At 37.4% G+C, this 17,727-nt stretch overlaps 3 protein-coding genes across 4 annotated transcripts; 1 reads left to right on the forward strand and 2 right to left on the reverse strand.

The window, feature by feature from the left end:
* The first annotated feature begins 628 nt into the window (after positions 1 to 628).
* LOC106409464 (probable pectate lyase 13) lies at positions 629 to 5,758 on the forward strand. The gene is made up of 4 exons (XM_048760646.1): positions 629 to 1,040; positions 1,134 to 2,025; positions 2,897 to 3,105; positions 5,430 to 5,758. Exons 1-4 carry the CDS (start codon positions 895 to 897, stop codon positions 5,656 to 5,658), a joined length of 1,476 nt encoding a protein of 491 aa, XP_048616603.1. The 5' UTR covers positions 629 to 894; the 3' UTR covers positions 5,659 to 5,758.
* Positions 5,759 to 8,697: 2,939 nt separating this feature from the next.
* On the reverse strand, positions 8,698 to 10,893 carry LOC106409466 (serine/threonine protein phosphatase 2A 57 kDa regulatory subunit B' epsilon isoform-like). Of its 2 annotated transcripts, none has more exons than XM_013850097.3 (3): positions 10,631 to 10,857; positions 9,278 to 10,522; positions 8,698 to 9,202 (listed from the first exon to the last, which is right to left on the reverse strand). In XM_013850097.3, exons 2-3 carry the CDS (start codon positions 10,439 to 10,441, stop codon positions 8,897 to 8,899), a joined length of 1,470 nt encoding a protein of 489 aa, XP_013705551.2. In that variant the 5' UTR covers positions 10,442 to 10,522; positions 10,631 to 10,857; the 3' UTR covers positions 8,698 to 8,896. The 2 variants fall into 2 exon arrangements, with proteins under 2 accessions (XP_013705551.2, XP_013705552.2); XM_013850098.3 differs by having other exon boundaries at positions 8,906 to 9,195; positions 10,631 to 10,893.
* A 4,849-nt stretch (positions 10,894 to 15,742) lies between these two features.
* On the reverse strand, positions 15,743 to 17,401 carry LOC106408715. The gene is made up of 4 exons (XM_048759765.1): positions 17,209 to 17,401; positions 16,370 to 17,122; positions 16,153 to 16,297; positions 15,743 to 16,052 (listed from the first exon to the last, which is right to left on the reverse strand). The coding sequence occupies exons 1-4, from the start codon at positions 17,399 to 17,401 to the stop codon at positions 15,743 to 15,745; spliced, it is 1,401 nt and encodes a 466-aa protein (XP_048615722.1).
* Positions 17,402 to 17,727: the final 326 nt, after the last annotated feature.

A 17,727-nucleotide genomic window follows, 5' to 3' on the forward strand; every position in this document is an offset into this window, starting at 1 on the left:
CTTGATGCCGTAGAGGAATCAATCTTCGCTAATATCAAGTGGAGTCTCTTTGAAGATCAAGGTTTGAGGTGTGTATAAGATAGGAGGATTGCGACACATATCCAGATGAGACAGAGCTTCCATTGGCAAACATTCCGACAAGGCTCTGTACTCATTCTTCTATGAAGCTTCTCTTGGAACCGATATCTAGCAAGAGATGAAGATCTCGGGAAGAATTGATGGCGACAAGAAGAAAGAGCATATAAGCAGTTCAAACGAAACGGGAATGGAGTCCGACGTTGGGTCCTGCAGAGTTCCGGTGACGCTATATGCAACAAGCCTTATCTTATTGTTTTGGTTTTCGTTCTGGGCTAATAAAAATGTATCTTAGGTTTGGCCTGCTTGTAATTCATTTCCCATTGGGCTTATAAATGAAAATGTTGACAAAAAAAAATTATTTAGTTGATGTTTGTTGAACCGATTGGTGTGAGTTTGCTGAACCGAACCAAACCGGGCACTGATCTTTTCTCTTTTCTTTTTTTAACACCCCGAACACTGATCTAAATTACATAATGCGAAGGGTATTTATATAATAAACCACTAACGCCCATAGGCCCAATATGAGTACAGGCTTAGTTACAAAGTGAAAGCTCAAAACTCGAAACAGAATAAAAGCTCAAGCGAAGACCCATTATCCACTGTCTCCAGCAGAGAGCAGAAGCAAGAGAAAAAAAGAGAGGAGAGAGAACATCTTCTTCTTCACTTTCTTCCTCAGAGCTCTCTCTCTCTCTCTCATGTGGATTCCAAATCCTTCTCTGCTTCTCCTTCCTCACATTCCTCAACCAACATTCTTCTTTTGACACTTTTCAACACACTGCAGCTACTACTCTGCAACCTCACAACCCGCCATTAACGATGCCTCCTCCTCACTTGTCCATTTCCATTCTCCTCCTCTGCCTCTTCTTCTTCACACTTCTCGAAGCTACAAAACCTCTAAATCTCACTCTCACTCTCCCTCACCAACACCCTTCTCCTGACTCCGTCGCTCTCCACGTCACAAGGTAAAAGAAAAAATCCTTTCTCTCTCTCTCTCTAATCTCCACATTTCCTCGAAAATAAACAAAACTCTCTTCTTCATCCTCCATTTCCCACAGAACAATCAATGCATCCCTCTCACGGAGACAACTCACCTCCTCCTCCACATGCGGTACCGGAAACCCAATCGACGACTGCTGGCGCTGCGACTCCTCCGACTGGTCCTCCAACCGTCAAAGACTCGCCGACTGCTCGATCGGCTTCGGCTCCGGCACCCTCGGCGGCAAAAACGGTCGGATCTACGTCGTCACAGACTCTTCCGACAACAACCCGGCGAACCCAACTCCGGGCACACTCCGCTACGCCGTCATCCAAGAAGAGCCCCTCTGGATAGTCTTCTCCTCCAGCATGTTCATCCGCTTAAAGCAAGAACTCATCATCAACAGCTACAAGACCATCGACGGCCGTGGAGCCGCCGTCCACATCACCGGCAACGGCTGCTTAACCATCCAGTACGTGCAACACGTCATCATCCACAACATCCACATCTACGACTGTAAACCTTCCGGAGGAGCCGTCGTCGCCGCTTCGCCCACGAAAGTCGGGAGGAGAGGTAGATCTGACGGCGACGGGATCTCTATCTTCGGATCTCAGAAGATCTGGGTCGACCATTGCTCCTTGAGTCATTGTACCGATGGGCTTATCGATGTGGTGTTGGGCTCGACGGCGATAACGATATCGAACAACTACTTCACTCATCACGATGAGGTGATGCTGTTGGGTCATGATGATAAGTACGTGCTGGATACGGGGATGCAGGTGACGATTGCGTTTAATCATTTCGGACAAGGGCTTGTTCAGAGGATGCCGAGGTGTCGGAGAGGGTATATTCATGTCGTGAATAATGATTTTACTTCGTGGAAGATGTATGCTATTGGTGGTAGTGGTAATCCCACTATTAACAGTCAAGGGAATCGTTACTCTGCTCCTTCTGATCCTAGCGCCAAAGAGGTAAACCTTGGTTTTGATTTTTTACAAGTTTTTAAAGATGCCCATATCTAAAAGATCTTTCCTTTTTTGGTCATTTTGAGTAGCTTTTGCTTTAATTGTTTCAGAAATTTTAAGGGTTTTAGTTATAGAGATTGTAGGCTATTTTACTAGACTTTGATTTTGATTTCAAGTTTTGGATTGCTCATATCCAAAGATCTTTCCCTTTTTGGTTATTTTGAGTAGCTTTGCTTGAGATTTTAGGCTATTTTAATTTTACTATAGACTTTGATTTTGATTACAAGTTTTTGTATTACCATAAAGAAAGATCTTTCCTTTTATTTTACCAAACAAAAAGATCTTTCCTTTTTTTATTGTTTTGAGTAGCTTTTGATTAATTGTTTCTGAACATTTTAGGGTTTTAGTTAGTTTTATGGAGAGATTTTAGGAGGATCTTGTTACCAGTTAACTTTTCTTTTTGCAATTGAGTAATGAGGAGTTCTCATTGGTCCATTTTGGCTAGTAAAGATGGTCCTTTGAATCCAGTTCATCTTTCACATGGACAGTTGTTAATCTTTCTACTAGGTGAGAAAAGTATATGAAAATATCTTATACTTTCAATATTTTAAATTTTATGTAATGAAACAGCATTGTGCCAGTAAAAGAATGAAAAGAATCTTATTTTTATAAGCATTGGGTCTAGGAGAGTAGGAGCAGTGAGACAGTGATGGTATGTGTATAATATTAGTGTATGACAGCCATGTGGGCTGCTTCTCTCTGTCCACACACTTTTCTTCTTCTTCTTCATTACTCTTTTTAATACCACGCTCCACGGTGGCGCGTGGACCACAGATAGCTGATTGTGATTTGTGAGGGTCTTTTTTGGTTGAAGCAGGTGACGAAGCGAGTGGATTCGACAGACGATGGTGAATGGGCGAATTGGAACTGGAGAACAGAAGGAGATTTGATGGAGAACGGAGCTTTCTTTGTGGCGTCTGGTGAAGGAGTGAGCACACTGTACTCTAAAGCTTCGAGTGTTGAGCCTAAAGCTGCGGCTCTCGTAGACCAGCTCACTCAAAACGCTGGCGTTTTCGGCGGTCCCAGGTACTTTTTCACTTTTATGATTTTGTTTTTGCTTGGTCTCTAAAAGATACTCTCTTTTCCTTAGAATAAGGTTTTCTAGATTTTTGACCTTTTCCACTAATATAGATTTTCTATAGTATTTTTTTATACTTTTGAAAACATTAATTGAAAATATTTGAATTGATTAAATTTCATTATGGAAAATTATTGGAAAATATATAATAAAGTAAAAAAAAGAAAATTATAAACACTATAAAATTTTACTTTCGTTTCCGAAGGGAGTACTAAAAAATAACAAACATTGTTAAGTGCATGATCATTCATGTCCATGTTTAATGTTACTATAATTAGATTAGCTGTGAAACCGCGTGATTAGGGCATGATTTGCTAACATCATCTAGTTAAGGAACTAAAGAACCTGTATTTTTTTATTCTTTTGTTGTTGTTGTTGTGGGTTTAGTTTAGTTCTTTCTTTTAGAGTCTAGTATGTATGTTATAAATAATCACTAGACCTTGATATGAATTTTAGTTTTTAATTATTTATTTTATTAAATGATGTATTTGTAATATTCGTTCATAGTATATTCATCACGTAAATATTTTTTTTTGCATCTTAAACTATCTATTTTTTTACGAATGTGTGATATCATATAAAAAATATAAAAAAATGAGTATAGAGTTAATTAGATAATTTTAAAAACAGAATTTTTTCTTTCGTGTGCGATATCATATAAATAATGATCCGTCCAGTTAACAAAAATCATGATTATTTTATGTGTAATTTTTTTATTTGACAATTTCTTTAAAACTATATTAAATATTACATATTTTAATTAGAATATTTTTAATATCTTTACCTTTTTATTTGAAATGCAACTCAATATTTCTTTAACAATTATAACAAAATATTTAAAAAATATTTTTAGAATTTTTTTGAAAAATATGAAAATTTCATTTTAAATTAAAATTATCCTAAAATAAGATAAGTTTTGATGTAAACGAAAACTCAAATTTTGTCAAAAATAATTATATTCAATGATAATAACAATTTTAACTGATTATTTTTAAAAAAATACATTTACAAAAATATTGTTTGAAAGAAAATTCATTTATCTTTCAAATATAAAATGAAAATATTATAATTAAATAATAAAAAATATAAAAAAAACCATAAATTTAGCAAATGACAACTGAGTTATATTATGCTAAAAATTTTCTTTCTAACAATTTATCAAATAACAAATGAGTTATGAGAAAATAATACCATGTAATTTTTAAAAACATAGCCATTCTTAAATATTTTTTGAATAAATAATTATTTGTAAATTTAATCAACTAAAAATAATATCCATACAATTGTGTGAGTCAAATTCTAGTTTTATTGATGCATGTTATATATTAGTGCTGCATGTTTTAGGTAACATTTTAATGATGCACGTTTTTAAAAATCTTCCTTATTAAAATTATGCACGTAAGGATAACTTATGAGTTTTTTTGGTTGATTAAATGACATTATGTCCAAATTTATTTAATGATATTTCATTAAGGTAACTGAAAAAGACAAACAATAAAATAGGAAGTTTAAATTCATTTAAGCATATTTCATTAATGTAACTGAAAAGATAAGTAATAAATTAGACAGTTTTATTCGTTTTAGGATATTTCGTAAACGCAACTGAAAAAGACAAGCAAAAAAAAGGAGTTTAATTAATGAAGTAAGAACATTTTCAAATGGGTGCTTCTCTTTTAATAATATATAGATGCTCTAAAGTCAGTTTATTAAAATTATATCGAGTCAATCAAGAAATAAAAAATCATCTTGATTATTTATAAAGATAAAAAATCATTTGGATTTAATTATAAAGAATTTAACCAACTCAATAGTTTTGGAAAATTAAAGTGAATATCATTTCAGACGTTAGATATTTGAAAGTATTCCAGAACTTAAGTAGACGATGCACATGATCGTCTTGCCTGGAGAACCGACCAACTTGACTAGTGTCTGAATTATTTTTAGACTATACTCTTTCTAAGTTTTTTGTCAATTTAGGAAAATGTCTGTCGTATTTTAAAATTTTTATTAAGATATGTATGATTGATGATGCATCTACATTTTAATAGTCCTTTTATAATACGCAAAAAGTCAAGAAAATTTTGGGTGTTATGATGTAATTATCATGGAAATGTAGTTAAGAGAGATGGGACCCTTAAAAAGAAAAAGATGATTCCACTTTTAATGGATCCATTATACCTTTTAAATCGCATTAATGCATCATTTGACTTTTTTTATCATAACATGGTCGATTTTAGGCAAAACATCTTCTAATGATTTTTGGGGTGAGCAGGGATGATCAAGGTCAGAGCGGCGATTCTTATTCTGGTTATGGAGGCGGCGGCGATGGAGGGACGGGCGCTATAGGTGGTACGTCAAGAGGAAGCAGCAGCAATGGTGACAACAATTTCTTCGGGATGATATTCGGAAACAATGCACCGCCTCGACCACGTTTAACGTTATTGTTGTTGCCTTTGTTAATGATTTGTGTTTTGTCGACATCAACTCTATTATTGTGGTAGACCACAAGGATAACTTAATAGGATTCGGACCGTCCAATTGATTGGTTCTTTTGGTGTAACATGGGTGGCTCATTATTATTTTATTTTATTTTATTTTATTCGTTTGGGTTCACAAGATTACAAAACCAAAATGGGAATGCGAAGGCAATTTTAAAGAAAACTCAGTCTCATCAAATCAAATGCAGCGTTTCATCAAGTTGTTAACTAACCTTTTCATCTTTCTCTTACACCACTATCTTATAGTGTCCAATACCTTTTCTCCTTTCACCACACTGACCTTAAAAAGTGTTGTGCGGAAATAAAGTGTGTATTGCTTTGCTGAATGTTAGACCCAGGCGTTTGGGTTTAAAAAGTGTTGTGCGGAAATAAAGTGTGTATTGCTTTGCTGAATGTTAGACCCAGGCGTTTGGGTTTGGATAGGGTTCTCGAGTTAAACCTCATATGTCCCATTCGGAGTTTATATATGTTTGGGTCGGATAATTTTTGTAATTCTGTATGAGATCTATTTTGGATTCAAAGTTTCAAATTCATTTCAGATTCAATTAATAATACTTCAAATTCTAATATTTTTAGATATTATATCAAAATAAATATGAAATCTCTTTTATTAAAATAGAAAACATTCTCTTGGACACACAACTATCTTTTGTAGGATTTTAAATTAAATACACACTCGATTATAAAATAATTATGGAAACAATAGTATACTACTATCTATATTTTCAAACAACACAATAATTTATTTATATTTTCATAAATAAATTTTTTTAAATTAACTTTCATACTAAATTAAATACTGTATATAAATAAAATACAATAAATTGACATCAAAATAAATAAAAAAAATCAAAATATATATAAATAATATTTAATACATATACTACTGAGGTTTTATTAAAAAATCATAATGAAAAAGTTGAAATAACTAAAAATTAAATTAAATAATATCTTATACATGTATTATTATCTGAAGATATATTGAAAATGAATATAATAACATAAATACTTATGAAGATGTTAAAATATATATTATCTGATGATAAATGCTTTAGACTAATTATAAAAAAAAAAATTAACTGATTATAGTATGAACCAAATTATTATCAAGTTAAATTACACAAAAATAGTAAAATTATTAATTAAATCATATAAAATAAATGTTATGCAACTAAACTCTTTCTTAACACTAAACAACATTCGATAATTAAAAACTCAAGTTGTTGCGTAGTCATGATTGAGTTTTAAGTTACTTACTAGATTTTGACCCACACTTTAAAAGCGCGAGATTTGTTCATTTTAAAATTCTTATAAATATTTGTTAATTATAAGATTAAATATTTTTTATATAAGATAATCTAATCTTATTTACAATTGTGTTGTTTGTACATTCATATGTGTTAGACATAAATACATAATATAAAAAGTTGCATACTTATACTCATAGAAATTGGTTTTTAATAGTTTAATAATATAAATTTTATTATGTAGTAACTTTTACATAATTTATTTTTTAGAAGTCCCTAAATCTAATACTCAACCCTTAATCATGTAAAAGCTGGTATCAAATGAGATTATGGAATAGCTGACGTGAGTACTCGACCAACATATTAACAGCCATTGGGTAATTTTTTTTTGTGTGTTATGGTTTGTCAATAGAATGTTTGGTGAAACCAATAAAAATAGGGTACTCAGTTTTAGGAAAACACATGCATCACATTTAATCGTAACTTTCTAGATATTTTGTTTCAAAATATAGTTAGTATTGTTATTTTCCATATATAGTGGATCCTAAAGTATATTTAAAATATTTGATTAATTATAAAAAAAAAATCTGATTGGTTGTATTTATTGTGGCCGAAATTTATTTAAAATAATAAAAAATGACAATAGCATAGAAATGTAAATAACTTGAAAAACGAAGGACAAAATCCTAGTAGAGATTCTACTTTAATAATATAGATTTAGATTTTTCCTATTAGTTTATTTTTCGCCAACATGGATTATCTATTTTGGAGAGTCAATCCAAAGATGGATGACCACCGATTTGCATGGATATTATGGTATATATGAAAATGTCAGAATAACAAAGTGTTTAGCAATCTGGATATTGATCCAACAGACACACTGAAAATAACATAATTGGAATTAACATTTTGGGCTGAGACACAGGTAGTAAAGGATTAAGCGAGGGAGCATCAGGCACAGAACAGACCCACAATACCGACTTCAGGACGATGGTGCTTCATAGATGGTTCATGGAAAGACAAAGACTTATTTTCAGGGCAAGGCTGGTATAGCACTTTACCGGGTTTTGATGGTTTACTAGGGGCTAGAAATGTAAGAGCATGTCTTTCACCTCTACATTCGGAGGTGGCATTAATTTGGACAATGAAATGTATGAAGAATTTAAGACAGTTTCAGGTTACGTTTGCAACAGATTATTCTCAATTGGTGAAGATGGTTTCGGAACCAGAAAAATGACCAGCATTTGGAAGTTACCTGGAAGACATAAAGCTTTTAAAAAGAAGTTTCCTCAACTCAGACATCGTTCATGTACCCCGGACGGAAAACCTACAGACGGATAGCTTAGCACGCAGTGCTAGGAAACAACCGTCTTTCATCGTTCACATGGATGCAGAGTTACCAATTTGGTTTACATAGTCAATATGAGTCTGTAAATGTTTGTTGTAAAAAAAAAATTATAGATTTAGATTTTAAATACATATTAATTCATATATTTGAGTTTTTTTATTTGAATCTTTAGATTTTGCTCACATACCTATTCGGTTTGGGTCGGATCAGATTGGGTTGGGATACTACTATATCGGATCAGACGGATTTTTTTTTTTTTTTTTGGCTCCGCGTACAGTTACAAATGGTCACGCTGTGAAACATGGCTCAAATCTTCTAGGATATGTTGGTTTTCACTCTTTTTAAAAGGACGGAACTATCACATTATGGTATGTAGTATTGGTTCATCGTCCAATGCCTTTAAAACATTGATCTAAGAGTAGTCAAATAAACATAATTGCTACCAAGTTTTGCAGAAGCTAAAATAAACAGCACTAAACTTATCTTCTATGACATAATCTGATCAGCGACATGTGGATTATATTCCTGGTCGCCATTTACAAGATAACAAAACTAAAAGAATCAAAGAACAAACAAATTATTAGAGAGTTTCTAAAACAAAACTCAAGGAAGAAGAGTAGCTAAAACTCATCATCAAATGGTCCTTTCAGTTTGCAGCTAAAGAAGCAGCCTCTTCAAGTCTCTTCCATGTCATCTCTCTTTGTTCCAACAACTCAGAAGCCTTAGCTTCATTCTCCGCATGTTGCTTCTCACACTCTTCAAACAACTCAGTGTCCATCTCCATAAACATTCTCCTAACATTCTCAGACAAACCATGCACCGCTTGGTTCCAATGCCCTTTCATGTTCCTCTCCAACGCCTCAAAGATTATCGGAAAGATCACATCTTTGTTCTCAGCTATCAGCCCTACGATATGCTCATTGTTCCACAAGAAAAGAGCTCTCTCTGCAACCTACACCTCTCTTAATCAACACACATCACTATCAAAAGGACAAAACATACAACAAAAGGTTTGAGAGAAACGAACCTGGAAGTTTGCGCTGTTAAGACACTTCCCAATCTGTCTAAAAAGAGGAACAACACAATGCTGAAACTCTGAAGGCTCTGTAACATCCAAAACCTCTTCAAGCTCTCCCAAGAACAGAACCTCCTTATTACAATTCGTAAGCGGCCAGTACTTCAACAGCCCACGGATCACAGTATCAGCCAACTTGTAATCTTTCTCCACAAACTGCACCACGCAATACGACAACTGCTGGTGGAAAATGGAGATGCCTTTAGACTTGTGCAGCGGCAAAATGGCTTTCACAAGATACAGTACATGCTCCTCTCTCATCGGTACTGTAAACCCATTGATCACACTCCCGATAATCTCCAGCAACTCTCCGATTCCAACACACCTCTCAGTCTCATACAAGTACTTGTAGAAGATGTTGTAAATGGAGCACCTGATGAACGGACGGTGGAATATGAACTTCCCGTAGATCCTGTGAAGGACAGTTTTCAAGTACTCCCTCTCCCTAGGATCCTCGGAGTCGAACAGATCGAGCAGCCTCGAGACAAAGGTGTGGTTGATGAACTTCTTAGCAGTCTTGGGCTCTATCTCAGAAGACACAACGTAACGCAAGAGAAGCTCGTAAACAAGCTGCAGATGAGGCCACCATGGCTCAAGATAAGGCTCCTCCTCTTCGGGATCGTTACCTTCAGGAGGAGCTCCGGTGTTCTCGTAATGCGCAGGCGGGAGACACCTGAACATGTTCGCTGAGACCATTCTTATGAGCTCGCTCTGCATTGTCTCGTTCACTTTGCCTGACGAAGAGTGGAGGAAGTCGACGAGCTCGAGAAGCGTCTGCCTCTTGATCTCTTTCTCGCGCGGCATGATCAGTGAGTCTGAGAAGTCGCATTGGCAAGAACACATGTGAGCCTTCTTCATGAAGAGGAGAGGACGATCCGAGGAAGAGACGTCTTTTAGCAGTGGAAGCACTTCGAGGGAAGGTGGTGCTGTGAACATTGGGTGGTTTGGTGTCTGTGAAGGCGACGGAGCCGCGGATTGTGATTCGCCGGTTGATGATGGAGTCGCGGCAGCGGTTGTGGGGCGGCTGCTGCGGACGACGGTGTTGACGCCGGAGGTGTTGTCTTGATCTGATTTGTTGAATTTCTTCCCGCCCAGTTTCATGATCTTGTTCAACATTTTCGGATCTCTTTTATTACAAAGATGCAATCTTTGTCTTTTTTTTTGCTTTTTTTCTTGTCGGAATGATTAATCAGAACCCTACATGGAAACAGGATTGGTCGTGAGATTAGATGAGATTGGTTCTGTTTCTTGTTTGTTTCATCAAGAACTGTAAACGAGAGTGCATTGGTGGAATAAATGGTTTACCTTTGAAGCGATGATGAAAGGAGGAGATGTCTGAGATCGGAGAGGGAGATGGAGATGGAGAAGCATTAGGACGACACCGTATTGTGGAAGACTGTTCAGGCGTAACCAGAAAATGATGTCGAGGATGAAGGAGATCAGTTTTAGGGAGATGTATTTTAACAATTTTTTAAAAAAGATAATAATTTTTTTTTCAATATTAGCTTTTTGGTGAATCATTGTGTTTTTTTTTAAATGTCAATTAACATTCTAGATTATTGTATAGATTAGAAATTTAATCCAACATTATTGTAATTTTATAGATTATTGGCAACATTATAAAAAGAAAAATTCTCAAACATAGTTTTTTTAGTTTATTTTCACAAAAATACACTTCAAGGGAAGAAAATTACCAAAATAAATTTTATTAAAAGGTAAATATGCATTTATACCCAAAGGTTAACTAATATAGACTTAGGGTTTAGAGTTAACGAGTTGAGTTTTGGGATATAGTTTCAAATTTAAAAAAATTAAAATTAAAATTAAGATTTTCAAAACAAAAATGTGCTATTTTGATCATTTTATTTCTTGAATGCTATTTTTGTGAAAAAAACTTTAAAAAAATCTTGTTTGAGAGAATTGTCCTTATAAAAATGTTTGATGATTAAGAAAATGACAATTCTCTCAAATAGTTTTTTTTTTAGTTTTTGTCACCCCTCATGAAAAGAAAAAAAGACCAAAATAGCGCTTTTTTATTTTGAAAATTTTCATAATAATTTTTTATTTTTTAAAATTTGAAATTCTATCCTCAAAACCTCACCCATTGACTCTAAACACTAATTCTAGATTAGTTAACTCTAGGAAAAAATATATTTTTACCCTTTAATAAAACTTATTTTGGTCATTTTCTTCACTGAGAGCTATTTTTGTGACAAAAACTTAAAAAATGCTATTCTAGGAAATTTCTCTTCTGAAAATCTAAAATATAATAGAAGAATTATTAATATGAAAAAAATCAAGTTAAAACCGTAAGAATTTTAAATATGCACATTAAAATTCGGAATTAAGTAATAGATAATATTTTTTTGCCAATAATAGTTGACTGTAATTGTGAATTAAAATATTACGTGAATGTCAGAATTTGAAATCATTTTCTCCTACCGCATAATAGAAAGAAAACTCATTTTCAGTTTTTTTTAACGTCTAGAATGATATTAATCATGAAAAGTTACAACACACCAAGGCACTACCTTCTACCACACGGTAGTAAAATACAAAATGAAAGCAGACAACACTCTACATAAGAGTCAAGAGTCGCTTCAATTCTTTTCTCGAGCTAGCCGGTCATGAAGCCAGGAGGGGCCTCCCAACGCTAAGCAGGACTGAAATCTTCCATCTCTAAACACACTTTTCGCTATATCACGGGCAATCCCATTCGCTGTAATTGTCTCTCCTTCAAAAGCCACCATTGCAAACTTCTCTTTTAACTTCATCACTTATTGCAGTAAATCTCTGTATCGAGGCCATTGGAGGGGTGCTTTGATAGCTTCCACCACCTCGTTGTAATCTGATGCAATGATCACTTTTGTGACTCCTATATCACTTAGACTCGTCAGAGACCAAATCACATATCGTATCTCCGCTACCATTCGGTTGGGTGCGTGAGTAATCGCATCCCTTGCATGGTGAGACACGTTCCCAGCCTGATCTCTTGCTATCCAAGCTATCCCACTATGTAAGGCTGTACTCCTCCAGTTAGCGTGAATATTGCATTTGATCAGTCCCTCCTCCGGCGGTAACCATCTATCACAGTTTTGCAGGCAGGGTCTCTCCACCGTATCTCGTGGTGCAGCATTGTTCAGCATAAACCATTGTTCCACTTCCTCAATCATGTCTCGAAGTAGTTTCTCTTGATAAATCTGTGTCTCAGCATACATAATAGAGTTTATGTTCTTCCATATTAACCACAGTACCCACGGAACAGTGCGTACTAAGGTCTGCGGTCTGCTCTTATCCTCCATTATATCAAAGGCAAATGACAAGTTATCTTCAAGAGAGCATTGCAGGGACGCAATAGGGAGAGCAATTCCTACATCAGACCATGTACGAGTAGCTGTTGGACATTGAAAGAAGACGTGATTGATTGTTTCTGTTCCACCTTGGCATAGTTTACAAGTAATTTCCACGCCGAGACCTCCGGATTTAAGGCGTTCCGCAACCGCTAGCGCACTAGACACTGCTCTCCACAGAAACATTCGAATATTGGGTAATGTAAGAATTTTCCATATTCTTTTCTTCAGAGCATTTCGCACCTGATCCTCTTGTGACACTGGCCCCATCGACGATGCCTTTGCTCTAACTATCATCTTATAACCAGTTTTGACTGTGTAAGCCCCATGTCTTGAATAAGCCCACATAACAATCGTCAACTTCTCCTGGTAACATTTTCTGCATTCGATGAACCTCATTGGGAGGGAAAAACTCTATGAGTTTCTCATTTTTCCATGCTCCTGAGTCGTCAACTAACGATGAAACCTTCAGGAGGACATCAATGAGCATTTGACGATTAAAAGGCCGTCAAGGCACCTCGTCCACAATCCAATTATCTCCCCAAATTTATGTCGCTCTCCCGTTACCAATGGACTTGATAAGTCCCTTCACAAGGAGCTCACGTCCAAACATTATACTTCTCCAGACATTTGAGGGCCTATAGCCCTTACCGCACTCCAAGAAATCCTTGTTAGCGTAGTATCTACCTCTGTAGACTTGCGCTAGAAGGTTCGTTTAGGAGCTTCCAAATTTGTTTAGCCAGCCAGGCTTGATTGAAATCTTCGATGTCCCGGAAGCCTAAGCCACCAAATTCCTTCGGCATACAAAGCTTTGGCCAAGACACCCAGTGGATCTTTTTCTTATCACTGCATTCATTCCACCAGAAATCCGACATTGCACTCACGATTTTTTGGCAGTGATGTTTCGTCAATCTGAAGCAAGACATGGCGTATACAGGAAGAGCCATGACAATTGACTTTAGGAGTACCTCCTTTCCTCCAAGAGAATGTGTTTTGGCATACCATCCATTAAGTCTTTTACCAAGCTTCTCACCTATAGAGGCTAGTAGCTTCTGTTTCGAGCCGCTGAAACATTCCGGGAGTCCCAGTAAGTACCAGCTCCACCCTCATTCTCAATCTCCAACAACTCATCTATAAGGCGTTCCATTACCGGGTCGATGTCAGCACCAAACGCGATAGACGATTTATGGAAGTTGATCTCTTGTCCTGAAGCTTTGCCATACAACTTCAGACAGTGCAAGAAGCTGGTACACTCTTTTAGTGTCGCTTGACAGAGAAAGAGACTGTCATCAGCAAATAGTAAGTGTTGTATAGAAGGGCAGTTCTTCGTTAGTCTCATTCCAGTAATGTTCCCCTCCAGCTCCGCTCTATTCATCACATGTACTAGTGCTTCTCCGCATAGTATGAATAAGAATAGAGGCAACGGATCGCCTTGTCTTATGCCTCGTTCCGGTGTGATCCTCCCATAAGCCTGACCATTAAGGAGAACTATGTAGGTGACTGAACGGATGCACATCATAATCCACTGAATCCACTTACTATCAAAACCCATTCTCTGAAACAAGACCTCCAAGAAATCCCATTCAACTCGGTCATAGGCCTTTGACATGTCCGTTTTGATCGCAATGTAGTCTCCTTTGCAGTTCGGATTGGTTTTAAAACCATGTACCATCTCATGAGCTATCAGCAAGTTATCAGATATCAGACGACCTGCTACAAAAGCTCCTTGAGTTGGTGACACCAGTGAGGGAAGAATGCCTTTCAAGCGTGCACATAAGATATTTGATACAATCTTATACGAGAATGCACACAAACTGATCGGCCGTAAATCCGTCATGAGAGAGGGGTTCGGTTTCTTTGGTAGAAAGCAGATCTGAGTGTAGTTCCAGTCTTGTGGTATAGCTCCCTCCACAAAAAATCTCTTTACCTCTGCAATGATCTGAGGTCCAGTGACCTCCAAAAATGTCTGGAAGAAGTGTCTTGTCATACCATCTGCCCCAAGTGAAATATCACTCTTTATTGCTTTCACTACTCTCTTTATCTCTGCATCAGAAACTGTTTTGGTCAGGCTCTCATTCATGTGATCTTTTACCCTTGGGGAAAAGCCTCAGAGTAGCTCTGAAGCATCAATAGGCTGCGATGAAGTGAAAAGCTCTGAGAAGTATTTTATCGCTATATCTCCTTTAGCTTCTTCCGATGTGTGCTCAACTCCATCAGAATCTAGGAGACTCGGGATGTTGTTCTTCATCTTCCTAGTCTTGGCCCATCCATGAAAGACTTTAGTGTTTTTATCCCCCAACTGCAGCCATTTGTTCTTGCTTCTAAGCTTCCAGTACTCTTCCTCTTCTTGGAACAGCTTAGCCAGTTCCAACTTAAGATAGACAATCCTCTGCATAGAAGGAGCTAACTTCATCTCTTCTTCCTCTAGCTCCGCTCACAGTTCGTGATCATTTACTTAGAGCTACTGATTTCGTTACGCTTCCGTTTGGAGAGGACTTTTCTGCATGAGTCAATACGTTCTGATACTGATCCTCCGTTATTACTCCGAAAAGAGTTCCAACCTTTACGTATGAACTCCAACATTTCAGGCTTTTACTCCATCTTTTGTCGTACATAAAACGACCCATATGCTTCGTGCCCGTGCCAATAGTACTCGTTAGTATAGGTCTGTGATCAGACCCAAGTCGTTCTAGATACAAGGTGTGTGAACGAGGGAATAGGCGAAACCATTCTGCGTTACCAAAGCCTCTGTCGAGTCTACACTGAACCCAGACGTTCTCCTTCACCCCATTGGTCATTACTTCTCTGACCCCAGCCCATGATAGCTTGTCTCTTGAGCTAGGAATTTCCTTAATCCTACAGTCTCTTGCCATAGAACGGAACGGGTAGAAAGATGATTCTTCTCGAACCGGCCCACCACTTTTCTATGTGATGTTCATCATTTCATTAAAATCTCCAACCAGACACCACCCTACATTCCTGTTCAACCCTATAGTCTTTAAGTTATCCCATATAATGTGTCGCTTGTGTCGAACAGGATCTCCATATACAAAAGAGATGAAGTAGACTAGATTCTCTGCTTCACTCTAACATCAATTATTCTGTCACTTGCTGACAAAATCTCTACCTCATGTGAATTCCTCCAAAATAATGCCAACCCACCACTGAGACCCACTGGATTCACCAAGAAAATGTGGTTGTAACCCAACGATCTCTTAAAGCCTTCGATGTGATCACTAGAGTTTTTAGTCTCTAGGAGAAACAAGAAGTCTGGAAGATGCTCACGGCACATCTCCTCTAGACGTCGAACTGTCAGGATGTGCTCCTCAAACCCCGATAGTTCCAATTGAGCGTCGTCATTGCGGATTGGATGGTTTCTGGTGAACCATCAAACCTATAGTTGACTTTGACATTTTAGACGAGACTTCAACTTCCTCATCTGCCTTCCTCTTCAGTAAACTCTCCGCTTCATTTTACGGCATCGGCTTATAGCTAGCATGAGCAGTACGCTTTCCTCGACGCGTCCATGAGGACGCTTTCCTCGTCGTGCCTCTATTCCCACCACTTTTCACGGCCTGAGCTGAGAAGCCACTGCCAATCTCAAAACCTCCAAAAGCCGGAGCTGGTGTTAATCCAAATGTGTCACCTTCATCTTGTTCTATTCCGTGTGCTTAGTGATCATTGCGGCTTCTACCATTCATCATTCCCAAAGCATGAGCTCTGTTGAACCTTGTCTCTGACACTGACCTCTGTCCCTGCTCCATCTCAATCGATAAGGTACTTCTTTGTACTTCTGTGTGACTAGAGGACTCGCCAGTTTTAGGAGCAACATTAACATTAGCTCTGTTGAAATCAAAAACTAACCCCTTATCTTTATTAAGACGACAAGATAAGACTGGGGCTTCTTCTATTCTTAGGCCTGCTCTTTGAGCAATTGAGTCTTGTGATAAGTCATCAAGCGCCTTCTTCATTCTGAACTCTCTAATTCTCCTCTCTTCAGGATCAATACAGTTCATGTATAACTGCATCTGTTCAAACACTTCTGGAGCTATCAGACCTGCAGGCGGTTCAAAACCCGGGGGAATTGATGGAGCAAACAACGACATTATGTCCTGAGACAGAGTGGAGTTGTGTTGACGTTGTGTCAGCCTTTGCAGATTAACGGCATTATGTTTCTCCTTTCCTTTAGCACTTCCAGAAGGGTTGCCTTTTAGGAGTCGGCAAGCATGTTTCTCATGTGATAATTTGAAGCAGTGGAAGCATTTCTTCCTGATTCTCTCGTAATCTACATCTACCACTGCAGTACCGCCTCCTTTTGGTAATGTTACACTCTTCTTCTCTCGAACTGGAAGGCTAAGATCCATCACAACTTGGGCTCTCACATAGTCCTGTAGTAAGGATTTCTCCGGGTTCCATTCAATCACTTTCACATAGCCTATGGCTCCTTCTACCGCATCAATGGTTTTAATGGTGAGGTAGTTGACCGGAATTTGGAGATTATGATCCACACCGCAGCAGTTTGTAGAAAGTTACTCGGTGGATGTTCCACCCATCTCTCCATCGCCATTCCCCAATCATTGAAAGTCCAAAAGCCTTGTTTCAATACAGTTTGTATATCCGATTCCAGTTCGAAGATAGACTGGAAACTCTCTTTCGTCAAAGCTATTCCACGGACCCGTTCGTATACCCTCCAAATCTTCGGCATAGTACGGAGCATTCTGGCCATGTTCTGGCATGGTGGGTTGAGCAGCCTGCCAAGGAGACTTCGACTGTACGCTCGATTGCACTATAATCATCATCCTCCGGTAAAACGATTGGTACATCATCTTCTAACGACATCCCTTGCATCACTCCAGCCAAGTTATCGTCCATTAGAAGTAGAAAGATCTCTTTTCAATGTTTAGAAAATCGCAATGAGATCCAGAGGTGTGAAAGAAATAGAGGCAGCTCAGAGTAGAACCCTAGATAAACATCATATTTGGATGAAGATTTTAGGAAAATATCGAAACTTCCATAAGATCTTTGGAGATTTCCAAAACTATTTTGGAAAAA

This window comes from Brassica napus, chromosome C6 (genome assembly GCF_020379485.1).
Source record: "Brassica napus cultivar Da-Ae chromosome C6, Da-Ae, whole genome shotgun sequence".
Taxonomy (NCBI): Eukaryota; Viridiplantae; Streptophyta; class Magnoliopsida; order Brassicales; family Brassicaceae; genus Brassica; species Brassica napus.

Excerpts from the sequence above, each read along its gene's own strand:
- LOC106409464 (XM_048760646.1), top strand. The coding sequence starts at position 895 with ATGCCTCCTCCTCACTTGTCCATTTCCATTCTCCTCCTCTGCCTCTTC. Across the intron at positions 1,041-1,133 it reads GTCGCTCTCCACGTCACAAG|AACAATCAATGCATCCCTCT; the intron begins GTAAAAGAAAAA and ends CATTTCCCACAG. Across the intron at positions 2,026-2,896 it reads CTGATCCTAGCGCCAAAGAG|GTGACGAAGCGAGTGGATTC; the intron begins GTAAACCTTGGT and ends TGGTTGAAGCAG.
- LOC106409466 (XM_013850097.3), bottom strand. The coding sequence starts at position 10,441 with ATGTTGAACAAGATCATGAAACTGGGCGGGAAGAAATTCAACAAATCA. Across the intron at positions 9,203-9,277 it reads TTAACAGCGCAAACTTCCAG|GTTGCAGAGAGAGCTCTTTT; the intron begins GTTCGTTTCTCT and ends AGAGAGGTGTAG.
- LOC106408715 (XM_048759765.1), bottom strand. The coding sequence starts at position 17,401 with ATGGCCAGAATGCTCCGTACTATGCCGAAGATTTGGAGGGTATACGAA. Across the intron at positions 17,123-17,208 it reads ATGGGTGGAACATCCACCGA|AAGGAGCCATAGGCTATGTG; the intron begins GTAACTTTCTAC and ends TTGATGCGGTAG. Across the intron at positions 16,298-16,369 it reads TGCTTTGGGAATGATGAATG|CTCCGGCTTTTGGAGGTTTT; the intron begins GTAGAAGCCGCA and ends GATTAACACCAG.